The following is a 13,102-nucleotide window of genomic DNA, read 5'->3' as shown; positions in this document are numbered from 1 at the left end:
ATTTATTTCTTTTGGGTCTTTTAGAATTATTCACACCGGAGTCATCCAGTGCAGCTGAACAATCAGAGTCCTATTACTCACTGAAAATAAATACAATCATGGGCATTTTCATAGCCAGAAATGATCCTCCCAAATCAAAGCATTTGCAGAATGAATATATTTGTAGATTTGCTAATTCCACCCAAGTCTTGTCCCTAAATCTGTTTTTTCAATGAAGGTGACTTAATATTGTCAGTTCAAAGACATTGTCTACCATTCAAAACACTTTGATCATCGTTTGTGTTAGTCCTTTCTCTCTCCATCACTCACTTTCCCCTACAAAAAAAAAATGCACATAAAGCCCTACAGGGAACAATGGATGTGGGATTACATCAGAACATTTCAAAAGCAAGAGGATGGATTCTGAGGCAGATATCCAGGGGTCTAAGGGCCCACCTAAGTTCTTTTGTAACGTGAGATGGTAGAGGGGCAAATAGGGGTCTAAGAGCCTCATAGCAGTGACTGGCACCAGTGCTCCTGTCTGTTTAATAGTTAATGTTAATCTGGCTTGGAGAGTCCAATGTCATACCTTGAATGGGGTAGACATGGTGGGTGGGCCATGAGGGAGTGAGAGGTGAGTGAGTGGGAGTTAGAAAGAGAAAGGGGTTAAGACGTACTCTGTTGCACTGTGCTAGAAAATACACAGTGCTCAGCTCCTTTAAGCTTCACTTCAACTCTAGAATAAATGTACTATTATTATTACTTCTTCAAGTATCACATCTAGGAATCTCTGTCACAGCTCTGACAAGAGCTGGGATTTGAACTCAGCTCTGCTGTCTCCACAGCCCACCTCGGCATACACATTCACAAGAGGAATGGGGACTAGATTTATGGTATTGAAACCCAGGAGTTTTTCTTTTTCATTGTAAGGGTCCAATTGTCTTTATTTGTTTTCATGTATGTATTTCTTGAAGAGTTAGTACACTCTTTCAGTACAAGATTCGAAAGATACAAAGAGGTATAGGGCAAAAAGTAAATCCCTCTTCCTCCCTTGTCCCCTGATGCCCAGTTCCCCTTCCTGAAAGCCACCACTGATACTAGCTGCTTGTGTATCCTTCCAGAATGTTCATCTCTTTACTCATTTCTACCTAAGGCCAAATATGAACAGCCTGCCTGGCTGGGAAGCTATGGTGACATTTGGGATGGGATGAAGATGGCCACCCATCGTGCTTAGCCACAGAGCCTAAGGCAGGCAAAATTCATCTTCAGGGGTTACTCTGTTGCCTTTGGGTGACTCTTCTCTCTTCCATCCCCCTACTGTCCTGCTCACCCTGACCTGTCCTTTCCTGCCAGCTTCAGACAGGTCCTGTTCTGTTCCCTAACTCGGGACCCAGCCTGCTGTGCCTTCAGGCACAGTCTTGGCTGAGAACTTCAACCCCACTAAAGAATTTATGGGTGTCTGTAGATTAATGAGCCACCTTTTTCACAAAATATGTTGACGTTTTAACAAGGGGCTTCAATCAAAAGAGTGACTTGAATAATAGGGATTTCAAGTGCTTCGTCATGACAGGCCAATAGGCCAGCATATTTTCCCCCCAAGAGATATGACCTTGTGGCTCTTCCTGTCTGCTTCTGCTCTGGGTGTCCGGCCACCTGGGTGCCTGGAAACTTTGGCCACCTGAAATTGTTTGACTCTCAGGGCAGTAATAACCCTGATCTTGATCTTTTTTTCTTTCAGGATGTGAACACTTGGAGGTTTTGAAACAAAATCTCCAAAGCTGTAAATAGCTCTCCTCTAATATATCCTAACTATAGGCTCAAATCTTACCTACAAAGACAGTAAGAAGCAAACATTACAATGAATAGTAGAATTATTCTGACTTTAATATTCACTAAATGCTATCTCATTCTGCCTCTTCCAAAACAATATTTAGAATACAAAGTTGGAGCAGATGGCTTCACAAATTCAACATTTTCCCCAATCTGAGGGTAGGGGGAGGTGGGTATCTCTGCCAGGATTTAGTGAAGAAATCTTTGTTTGTCAATGGAATTCATTTTGATTTCCACAGGTAATAGTCTTCTCACACAATTAGGTACAGCTTCGCAACTCACGGGAGAGAAGCAGTTGGGATCTTCATCAAAGTTATCTGCATTAAAGGAAACAAAGAGCGCTTTCAGCTGTGGCAGGACGGACTTCGCATGCACTAGAATCATGAGGTCTGTTTATCGAATGAAGGAATGAGTAGAAGAACTAGAAAGGAAGTTAAAGTTGCAGTGCTTTCCTGGGATAGTTTAAGCTAAATCTGGGGTGAATTAATTCATCCTGATGGCACTGGGAGGCAATTACAAGTACAGATGTTCCTCCTGCCCTGTGACTAGTGGGCTGCGTTGTTCACAGTTACCTTAACCTAGGGGAGGCTGTTCATGGACAAACACTGGAGGCCTTCAGGAAGAGACAACATAAAATTGCAACACACCCATCTGTATCTCCTATGAATCTGATATTCTTGCTCTAAGGTTTACCTGTTTCTCAAGCCTGAGAGTGCCTTGTGGTACAGAGGGTGCCATTTTTCACTTGGCACTAATGGAGTTGAGTTTATGGCTGCCATATATCTGATGGCAGCATCCAGACTGCACTTTTAGAACCTATGGCCCATGTAGCTGGACTACCTGCCCCACAGGCTGAGTTCCTGTCACAACTGGGGAGCATCTCCCTGAGCTCTCCGGGTCTATAGCTTGGTCCAATGACATTAAAATCCTGGACATGGTATTTGCTACTGCTCTTTCAAAGAAAAAATATGTACATCGGGGCTGTATATTTGTTAATGAAATGATACCCACTGGGGACAGTAGGGGAGCCAAGACTAACGAACCTTCTTGCAAAAATATTTCCCAATCAGCCCCAACTATTCTTTACTAAGGAACTTCCACAACTCATGCCCTCTGTATGCCATGGCCCCCCAGTGCCTCCATATGAGCACCAACATATCTACAATTTGGCTGGCCAGAGTCCAATGGATGCCTGTGGCCAGGGAAAGATTTTCTTCATGGGCACCAACTTTCCCATGCAGCAATAGAGACTGAGATTCCAACACTAGTCAATGCACCTTAACTAGAAAATGGTGCTGCCTCATACAGTCCTGCAGCTGGTAGACACTTTGGAGGTGATCCATCTTGGTCCCAACCATGTTCAAAGTAGAGGGGATGTAGCTGTGAGTAGGGAAGTGATGTGCCCAAGGTCACAGAGTTAGTGACTTGCACCAAAGCCTTCTGACTCCAAGTTGGGCGCTCTTTATTTTTTTACCCACTATACTGTTTCCACATTGGCTGCAACCCTTGGAAGTCAAACTGCTGTATGGAGCCAATATAATGAAAACTACAAGTGGATGAGGTGGTTCTACCACCAGCACTGAGATGGTGGGAGAATGACTACAGCCAGGCCACCAAAGATGTTCTGTGTGTGACCTGGAGTCTACTTTGGGCTTTAAGAAAGGCAACCAAAGGCCACTACACTATGGTCCACCTGGAAGCACAGAACAGGGAGTCATTGCAGAATCACCTTGAAGTTCTTAAGTTCTTGCTCTGTTTTGCCTTTCTATTTACTTTAGGCCTTTAGACAAATCCTTGCCCTACACTTTCCCTCCTAACACCGATCACCTCAACATCTGTCTCTGTATCTAGAAATTTGGCTTCCTCTGGAAGAAAGTGAGCATCTGGGAGTGATGTGCAGCTCAGTGGGGTGGGGTGTGATGAGCACTAGCCTTAGAGCCAAAAGACCTGAGTTCTGGCTCCAGTTCTGCTGCTGATAGGCTGAGTGACTATCCATAAGGTATTCTCTTTCTCTTGTTTACAGTTCCTCATCTGCAGAAGGCGGGGATTGCACTAGATATTGTATAAGGTTCTGTCTGGTTTTAACAGTCTGTGACAATTAGTTCTAATTACCCATGATTTTTTTTTCACCTCCAGACCTCTAGTCTCTTCTGTCCTCCATTAATCTAATAACCCACTGATTTGTACCTACTAAGTTCACTAGGTGCTTCTATGCAAATTTCTGAGCCAAGCATGAGCCCAGATCGACACCAGCACACGTGCATTTAGTTTTGAGGAGGAATCATTTCCCAAGACCACATCTGTGGCCTCACATTAATTCAATACCTCTGGGATGTACGTGCTGACAGCACAGCTTTTTCTCTTACCATTTGGGGAGCTTATTTCTGAAGGAGTGCCTTGCACAGAGCCTGAAGATTTGAAAATGGAACTAATTGCAGATGACTTGAGGGATGGTGGCAACAAGGTGCGCTCAAAGGTTTTCTTCAGTCTTTCCTGTTTCCTCCCAACATGGAACCCACACCTGCTGCTACCATCTGAAATGACACCCAAAACAGTTAAAAACATAAAACTCATCAAATTCTACACTTCAAATGGGTAAATGAGACCTCAACAATCCTGTTAAAAATATAAAGCCCAATGTACACAGTGTGCGTTCTGGGTACCTCAAAGGGTCAGATTTTCTATGAAGTTGTGAGAATTTCGAACTATAATGTGTAGGACAGGCAGAGCCAATTCTTGCACCAAGGATACCTGCTTTCCCTAGAGCCCAGCACAGGGACCAGCAGGTTACTGACAAGCCCAGAATAAAGAAGCAGGATCTCTGTGCTACTCATAGAATCTTCCGGTTCAAGCACCATCTTCCCTAAAGGCAATAGACTGAGCAAAGCTACCTGAATTGGATGGAAGAGCCTTTTGATGCATAGAAAATAAGTTTGCCTGGACTTGAGATATTCTCAGAGGCAACACCAGAGTCCACTACATCTCTCACTGTGCAGGAAGGGCCATCGGTCCATCTGGGCAGTCCACCAGCTGGGCATCTTAGGGATACTGAGAAGTTCTCTCCACCTCCACCATCACTTCACTCAACCCACTGTTGGCTACAGGACAGAAAGCCCCTGTGACCCAGTGCCTAGAACACAGTAGGCACTCAGTGTTCTTTTAACTGACTTGAGACTCAGGTGACAGCAAGGACAAGCAGTCCAAGGAATCTGGGCCAGAAGAGAAGCTTCACTGAGTTAAAATATGGCCCAAGTCACATCCTTCACCTGACTTCATTCATCTCTATACAAAAGTACAAAGCATTTTCCTGACATGGAAACAGCCTCCATTTGACACTGATGCAGTATGAACTCCAGTCAGGAGACAAGTTAATCTGATCAGTTTTGTAAAATCTGCAAAATTTAAAACCTTATCCAAACTAGCATCTTACCAGAAGAGTTATCCAGCCGCAACCACCCGCAACAAAAATGCAGTTGCCACTGCTCGCGGACACGCTCCTTCATCACGCAGTGGAACACAAAAATGAGGAATCCTAAACCGAGAGAAGAAGGGCAGTATTTTTCAGCTTCTTTCATGCACTGTTGCCAATGCCTAGACTCAAGTGTACTCCTGTCACCATCTATACTCCTTCTAAGGAACCCCAAGGCCATTACTGGTTTTCTGAGGTCACCTTTCTGGCCTCCTTCCCAATGGAAGTGATGATAAGAAGGTCTGTATCAAGATTTCATGTCAACCACAGTTTTCCTCCTGGACTGCTGTCCATCCTAGAGTTTGAGACATCAGGTCTGCATTGGGCACCAGCCACTGAGATGGCTCTCAATGATCTGCACGTCCTGGCATTGACATACTATATAGTCTCCTCTCACGTTCTACCAATAGGATATGGCAGAAGTGATGCTATAGCAGAAGTGATGGCATGTCACTTCCAAGATTAGGTAATAAAAGACATTGTGGTCTCTCTCTTCCCTCCCGTCAGGAAAGGATGACCCAGATAAGATTTAGAGCTGTTTAGAAGCTACAATGGTGATCATATTATACTATTTAATGGGTCAGATCAGCATGTTGTACACCTTAAATTTACACAATGTCAAATATCTTTCAATTTTTAAAAAAAGAGATGTTAAAACTAGTAGTAACCAGTGGGGAGAGGAAAGGGGGAGGGGCAAGATAGGCATAGTGGGTTAAGAGGTACAAACTACTATGTATAAAACAAAAAAGCTACAAGGATATATTATTCAGCACAGGGAATATAGCCAATATTTTATAACAACTATAAATGGAGTATAACCTTTAAAAATTGTGAATCACTATATCTTACACCTGTAACTTATATAATATTGTACATCAACTATACTTCAATTTAAAAAAAAGAAAGAAGAAAAAGAAGCATTAAATGCTCTGCTTTATGGAATGGGGAGCTCTCTGTCTCTGGGAAGTTTTGGGTGAAGTCATGTGACTTCCTGTCACTCGATGGGAGGTTGGATTAGGAAGATCTGAGTTCTCTGGCCCCGGTCCTGAGACTCTCTGATTCCAGAGTAGAGGCAGTGATCTAGAGGCTAAACAGGAAGACATGTCTCATCACCTCTCCAGAGGGCTCTATCTCCATTTGTAACTGAACAAGTATGTTGATGAAGCCAACAGCGTTCACTCTTTTTCTGAGCAGCGGCCACCTGGAAGGGGGTGCAGCAGCCTGATGAGAGCAAACCCCAGCCTCTGAGCAGGCGAAACTCCTCCAGCTGCAGCATGAACAAGGGGCAACAGTGACAAGCAGCACCTATGACTGCTCTGATTTCCCGCGTGGAGTTTAGCTAGTTCTCAGACTTAAAGGTTATTCTGTGAATTCCAATGAGCTGCCTGCCAGCTCTCCCTCTCTGCCTGCCAGCCTTCCTTTTTTCTTTCCAATAACAGATTGATCTGCTTACTCACTAGAACACAGGCATGAAGGAAGAGGTCAGGTTTTTGTCACCTGTATTTTTATGTGTGCATCCCTCCTTCAGAAATGCCTCATCAAGGGCATCATTCTCTCACGCCTGACCACAGGGCAACCCCCTTGAGCCAGAACTGCAAACTTGCCAACTATCTTTTTAATGGCTAATCTGTTCACTTGTTTCATTGCATTCTTCTTTTGAATATTTGGGTCGTGTGTGTGTGTGTGTGTGTGTGTGTGTGTGTCTATGTAACTTGAGTCTGAGACTCAGAGCTCCAAAAACACCCTCTCTGTGAGATGGTACATCCTACCTTGTAGGCAGGACTAGGAACTAAGAATGCTTGGTGCTTGACTGACATAAAGCATGTCTGACAGAGACAGCTTGGCTCTGTTGATGCTGAATCTATGGGGCTTTGGTTTTAGTTCTCAGGAGATCTCCCATTGGACTCTGCATCCACCCATGCAGGCTTCCTGCTTAGATAGCACTCTCTCCTTCCATGTGGGCTCATTTAATGAAGCCCCAACACCTGGCCAGTGTTTCTAATGGCTGCCGGTCAGTCATTGACAGGAGAGGCCTCGTGGAGTATCTTTTCCTCCTCTGAGTTCCCAAAAGGGGAGATTTTCCCAAAGCAGCAAAAATTTTGGTGGCGGTCTAGCTAGCCACAGAAAGTACAGAGAAGCAATGGTTACCTTGCAAAGTATTCAAAATGGCGAAAAGATACAAGAAAAGGATCCTCACAGGTCCCCAGGCAAAAAAGGCAAAGCCCCAGGTGAGGCCAAGCAAGAACGTCAGGCTGGTTGTGCCTTTGAGGTCTTGCAGGATCATCCTCCGGCGAGTCTTTTGGCCTTGGGTTTTCATGGAATTCAGTTGGACAAGAACAGTGCAGAACATGGAGAGATTCATGAGAAATATGAGGCAAAAATAAGCTGCCACTGAGATGTAAAACATAGGATCATCTTTAATCCAACAACTGTAAGAGACCAAGGAGAGAAGGCAGTTGTGAGGTAGAGAAACATAAACTTATATATATATATATGTATATATTTGCATTTTCACTTTTAAATTGAAGTCTAATCAGTTTACAATGTTGCATCAATTTCTGGTGTACAGCATAATAGTTCAGTCATACATATACATACATATATTCCTTTTCATATTCTTTTTCATTATAGGTTATCACAAGATATTGAATATAGTTCCCTGTGCTACACAGTAGGTCTTTGTTGTTCATCTATTTTATGTGTAGTAGTGTGCATCTGCTAATTCCAAACTCCTAATTTATCTCTCTGCCACCCTTTTCCTCTTCTGTAACCATAAGTTTCTTTTCTATGTCTGAGAGTCTGTTTCTGTTTTGTAAATAAGTTCATTTGTATCATTTCTTTTTAGATTCTACATATGAATGATATCAAATGGTATTTTTTTTTCTCTTTCTGGTTTACTTCACTTAGAATGACAATCTCCAGGTCCATCCATGTTGCTGCAAATGACATTATTTTATTATTTCTTACTGCTGAGTAGTATTCCATTGTATAAATATACCACAACTTCTTTATCCAGTCCCTCTATATATATATATTTTTTTCTTTTAATGGAGGTACCGGGGATTGAACCCAGGACTTTGTGCATGCTAAGCATGCACTCTGTCACTAAGCTATACCCACCTGCCTGAACTCATATTTTTAATGAGACTCAGAAAATCACTGAGTCAGTTTCATTTCACATAAGAACATCTAAGCCTAGAGTGTAAACCAACTTGACAGAATTCACTCTTGCTCACTGGGGGCAGAGGTGGGACCAGAACCCCAATCTCCTAAGCCCCAGTCCAGGGTTCTTCCCAGCATCAAGCTGGAAATCCTAGAGGATATTTCTGCCCTACATGTGCAGAAACCTTTCAGTCCAACTTCCTGGGAAGCTATTTTCTTCCTCAATGGCAGAAAAACAAATTATGTATTTCCCCCCAAAGTGGCTTTTATTTGCAGACTAAATTCTGCTTTGCATGATAAATATCACAGTCAAAGGACAGGGACAACGACTGGCTTTTCTGAATGCTATATTAAACAAGGATTAGCTCATCAGAGTTAATGAAATTGCAACAAAAAGAGGGCAGCTCCAGCTGTATTGCTTTAAAATATGATGTTTATTTTCAACCTCCCACCACAGCTACAGGCTTGAACTACAAAAGGCAACACTGGCCACTGGACTGAATAATGGCTCTACAATTTCTATTAAAGAAGAAATATGCAATGATTCATATGAACAGATAATTCATCTAATAATATCTCCAATTACTGCAGTTATTACTGCTGATTTTTGAACACAGACAAGCTTTCACTAATTTAACCATGTGTCAACTTAGCTGAGACTTCTTTTCTAGAACCAGGAAAATCCCTGCGGTCATATTGTTCACGTTGGTGTGGATATTTTCATAGATGGGAGTTTGTGTGTGTCAGGAGGGGGCGGTGGGGAAGCATTCAGTTTCCCTAATAGAGCCTAATACTTAAGGTTCCCTGAGTATCATTTTCAGCCTTAGGAAGGGCTACAGAAAACTCTTAAAAAGAGGCAGCGCTATATGTTTGGATAGAGAATCACCTCCAGGACATATTAAGTATAAAACAGTGTACATCTACCATTTGGATAACAAAGTGTGCAAGAGACTATCTACACCAATTCAATAGTTGGTAAAAAAAAAAAAAGAGTTGCATCAAGGAGCAGAAACTGGGGAGCTGGGCGTTGGGAGTGGGCCTTACTTTTCATCCTCTACACTTTCGTACCTTTGGATTTTATACCATGTGCATGTATTACTTCTTCAAAATAGAACTATTTTTTTAAAATCTCTTAGAGCAGTCTGCCTCTTACCAACCAATTCCCATATGAAAGGGCTCTTTTCAGGAGGAGTAGAGTTGATTTGGTTCTGATTTTGCTTTGATTTTGATCTTTGAAGAAGACTCGCCATTAGATAGACATTGGGGATACTTTAAGTCATTAAACATGCAAGGAGGCAGGATTGAGGAGGAGATGAGAAGGAGAGGAAGAGAAGAGGGAGAGAAAGAAAGCATAACAAATTGTAATTAGAAAGCGTATGCTGGCAAGGGCAATATAATTTTGACCCTCTGGAAACTGTCATCTCAGTATGAAAGACGGAGGAGCCCGGGGGGCAAGACCCCTGCATTCCAGTCCAGTGGGAGAGGAAATCTACAGCGGAAAAGAGCTTGAGAGGCTACGATACAGAGAATGGATACGAGTAAGTAAAAACACGATCCCAAGGGTGAAATGAGGTTGTAAAGTCTGAGGGACTACGTGCTATCTACGGGCCTGTAAAAGAAGGTTCTGGAGAGGTGGAGTGAAGTAAATGGCTTACTACTCTCTGATGCCTGTCGGTGAGAGAGCCAAAGAGATGGACTTATACATCAAAAAGAAAAAAGAAAAAGAAGGAAAGAAAGCAACAACAGGACAACAAAGCTGAACCAATTTACAAAGGAACGTGGTGGAGTTTTCTTCAGGGGAGACCCTTGTTGAAACACAGGAAGTGTTTTCCCACCTGTTTCAGTATTTCTTTATAGTGGCCACCCCTCCTACGTTCTATTAGCTTTCTAATCATAATAGCTGCCAAGATGTCTATAACGTAGATGTCCTTTATCATGTTTACTTGCATTATATTGACATCATTATTATAGTCCCATTTAATAAATCTGAGAGCTCTTTAGCAGCCAAGAAATAGTAATAAATAAATAAACAAACAAATGAGTAAAAGTTGATAATTATGTAGCACTTACCATGGAACAGGCCACATGCTGAGCACTTGATACACATGATGTCACTTTGATTTGCACCCAATACTGAGAGAAAATATTATTATCCCCATTTTCCAGAGGAGGAAATGGAAGGAAGAGGTAAAGTTGCCCAAGGTCATGCAGAGCCCAGACACCTAACCATTATATCAGTGTGCCCATGAGTGTGTTAGGGTAAAAAGGCTGAGGACGATTTCCTCCCTGAAGTCAGGGTCAAGACCAAGCCCCAGACCCTGGTGGTCAGGAGCATCACCATCTGAGAAGCAGAGATGCTGGTACTTACAATGGAGTCGTTGAGCTCAGAGTCCCATACAGATCTTTTTTCACACTGAGTATGATCGCCACCACGATCGCTGGGATTCCTAGAGTCAGGAAGCAAGCCAAAGGCATCCCATTAGGAAGCAGGGAGAGATCCTGATCGATGACTGTGGGCGCTGATACATTAAGACACTGTTTAAATGAGCCACAGATGTGCGGCATCAAAATACCATTGTTTGCAAAATGTTTATGAATTCTTTCAAGTTAAACATTTCTAGGAGTTCTCCAATCTGCTAAACTAAACAGCATGCCAATGGCTCCAATACAACACCCACTGGTTATTAAAAATAGCACAAGTGCCAAAAGAAATCAACTTGGCAAGAGAAGTATCTAGTACGTGGGAATGCAAGTTCACATAAAGCATTTCTTCTCAGATGATGGGCTGCCAATTTGTCTCCCTTTCAATACTGCCCATTAGTTCCCGGTATCTTTTTGTCTAGGTCACCTTGGAGGAAGGGCACAGGCAATCAGCTGCAGCCTTCAGTGCTTTTCTGACAGGGGAGCTGTTGCCACACTCGTTACTAGTTTGACATTTTGACTAGATCGACCGCTTAACGACCAGTCCATTCAGCCAGAGTATAATAAAGCAATCAGTTCAGTCAAAGTGGTCAAACGTGACGTGAGTATAGACACAGGGTTTCAAAATCCAATTACATGGACATTTGCAAAACTTACATGATTTCTTTACGCCTAGCAATGTATTTCTCCTAAACGAGGAGTATTACACCCGCACGTATTTTAGGGGCTTTGTAAAATACTTTCCAAAGCAGTTTCAAACCGCAGAGTGCCAAATCTGAAAAAATCCTCCACTGTCCTATTCTGCGATTAACAGGACGATCCCCTCGGATCGACACACGACACACCTAACACAGTGCCCAGCGCTATGTTGATGTGGGAAAAAAACACCTGTTGGAGGCCAGCAGGGAGGAATGAAGTCTGCTCATTTAGAAAGAGAGTTGTGAGACAGTCCCCAAACTATGTTTACACTTTGCTAACTAAAACAGAAAAGATCCCTACTGGTTGCTAAAAAATGTGGGCAAATATATCTACCCCCTTGGACAGGGATTTCAATAAAAGAATAAAACCTTTTCAATAGGGTGCTTTGGCACTAGGGAGACAGAACTTCAAACGTAAACAGAGGCTAATATTTATTTTCCTTACATTTGATTGGATTTGTCTAATACTGAAAGGCTCCAAAACTCCCTGTCACAGGCTGGCTCCGCAGTGGCTCCCTGGTCCTCCCTGCAGGTACCTACAGGCCTGCGAGGAGGTGCTCCGAGGTCCTCTCCTACGCATCTCCCTGTCCTCTGGGTGGCTGGGATGAGACACTTTCCCACCCCCTGCTAGGTTCTGAGGCTGTGTGGAGTTTGGCACCCAGCCCCCTCGGAACAGAGCTGCCCAATATAAAACCGCATAGCAGGGAATCCCACAATCGTGAGGCAGCCATCTGTTCCCTTTGGTTTTGGTGTCATTCTTTAGAGTGTGTGGGACAAGGACTCGGGAGCTGGCACCTTTAGCTACTCTTCTTTTCACCGTCTATATATGTAAGCAACTGAATCAGAAAGAGGCTTGTTGCATCTTTACTGGCTGTGCTGGTCAGGCTTTGGCTTCGGCTTGGGTGTGTATTTGACACTTTCCAAGTGTTTTTCCGCCTCCAAGTACCAAGCCTTAGCCTTGCCCGCCTCTCCCTGCACCCCAGCAAGTGTGTGGAATCGAAGATCAAAGAGATCAGAAGGCAGCCTTGGGGATGTTGGAATACCAACATGGAAGGAGCCAGTGCAGGAGGAAGGCTCGGAGGAGGAAGCTGAGAATGAATGATGACGGAGAGTGAGTGCTACTTCCAGCCCCTTCGCCGTTAGCCAGATGTGGGTTAGCTGCTTTTTGGATTATTCATGAAGCGTCTTCCATGACATTTTTCAGTCTTCCAGCTGAATCGAGGCTAGGGTCACCGGGCATAGAGGGAAGTGTACTGACGGCTTTTGGCTTTGTGTTTCTGATGGATTTCCAAGAATACTACAACCAGTTTTTCAGATCACGCTTTGTTTAGTATTTGTCTGTCTCTGCTCCCCACACTAATATGGATAATAGCACTGTGTATCCAAAGAAAGCACGTACTCTGTTAATGAACTCATTAAAAGGATGAGTAGCTAATTGGGAAGCTATTGTCTTCACAAAGGCAGTGGAAGATAAAGTCTCCCTGCCTGGATATTCTGTCCATCCCACTTAATACACATCTCCTGTGGATCCAACACATTTTCT

The 13,102-nt window shown here is 43.3% G+C and overlaps 1 protein-coding gene across 1 annotated transcript in view; it reads right to left on the bottom strand.

The window, feature by feature from the left end:
* Window positions 1-481: 481 nt before the first annotated feature.
* Window positions 482-13,102, bottom strand: part of ADGRG4 (adhesion G protein-coupled receptor G4) — an 86,156-nt gene continuing 73,535 nt past the window's right edge. Inside the window, exons 20-24 of the mRNA XM_074359268.1 lie at window positions 10,809-10,887; window positions 7,427-7,707; window positions 5,240-5,341; window positions 4,176-4,343; window positions 482-2,126 (exon numbers count right to left, since the gene is read on the bottom strand). Of these exons, the coding sequence (XP_074215369.1) occupies window positions 1,999-2,126; window positions 4,176-4,343; window positions 5,240-5,341; window positions 7,427-7,707; window positions 10,809-10,887 (758 nt within the window). The 3' untranslated portion in view covers window positions 482-1,998. The remainder of the gene's footprint in view (window positions 2,127-4,175; window positions 4,344-5,239; window positions 5,342-7,426; window positions 7,708-10,808; window positions 10,888-13,102) is intronic.

Source organism: Camelus bactrianus, chromosome X (genome assembly GCF_048773025.1).
Source record: "Camelus bactrianus isolate YW-2024 breed Bactrian camel chromosome X, ASM4877302v1, whole genome shotgun sequence".
Classification (NCBI taxonomy): domain Eukaryota; kingdom Metazoa; phylum Chordata; class Mammalia; order Artiodactyla; family Camelidae; genus Camelus; species Camelus bactrianus.
Note: the sequence above shows the minus strand (reverse complement) of the source record. Positions and strands in the feature narration are given on the sequence as shown.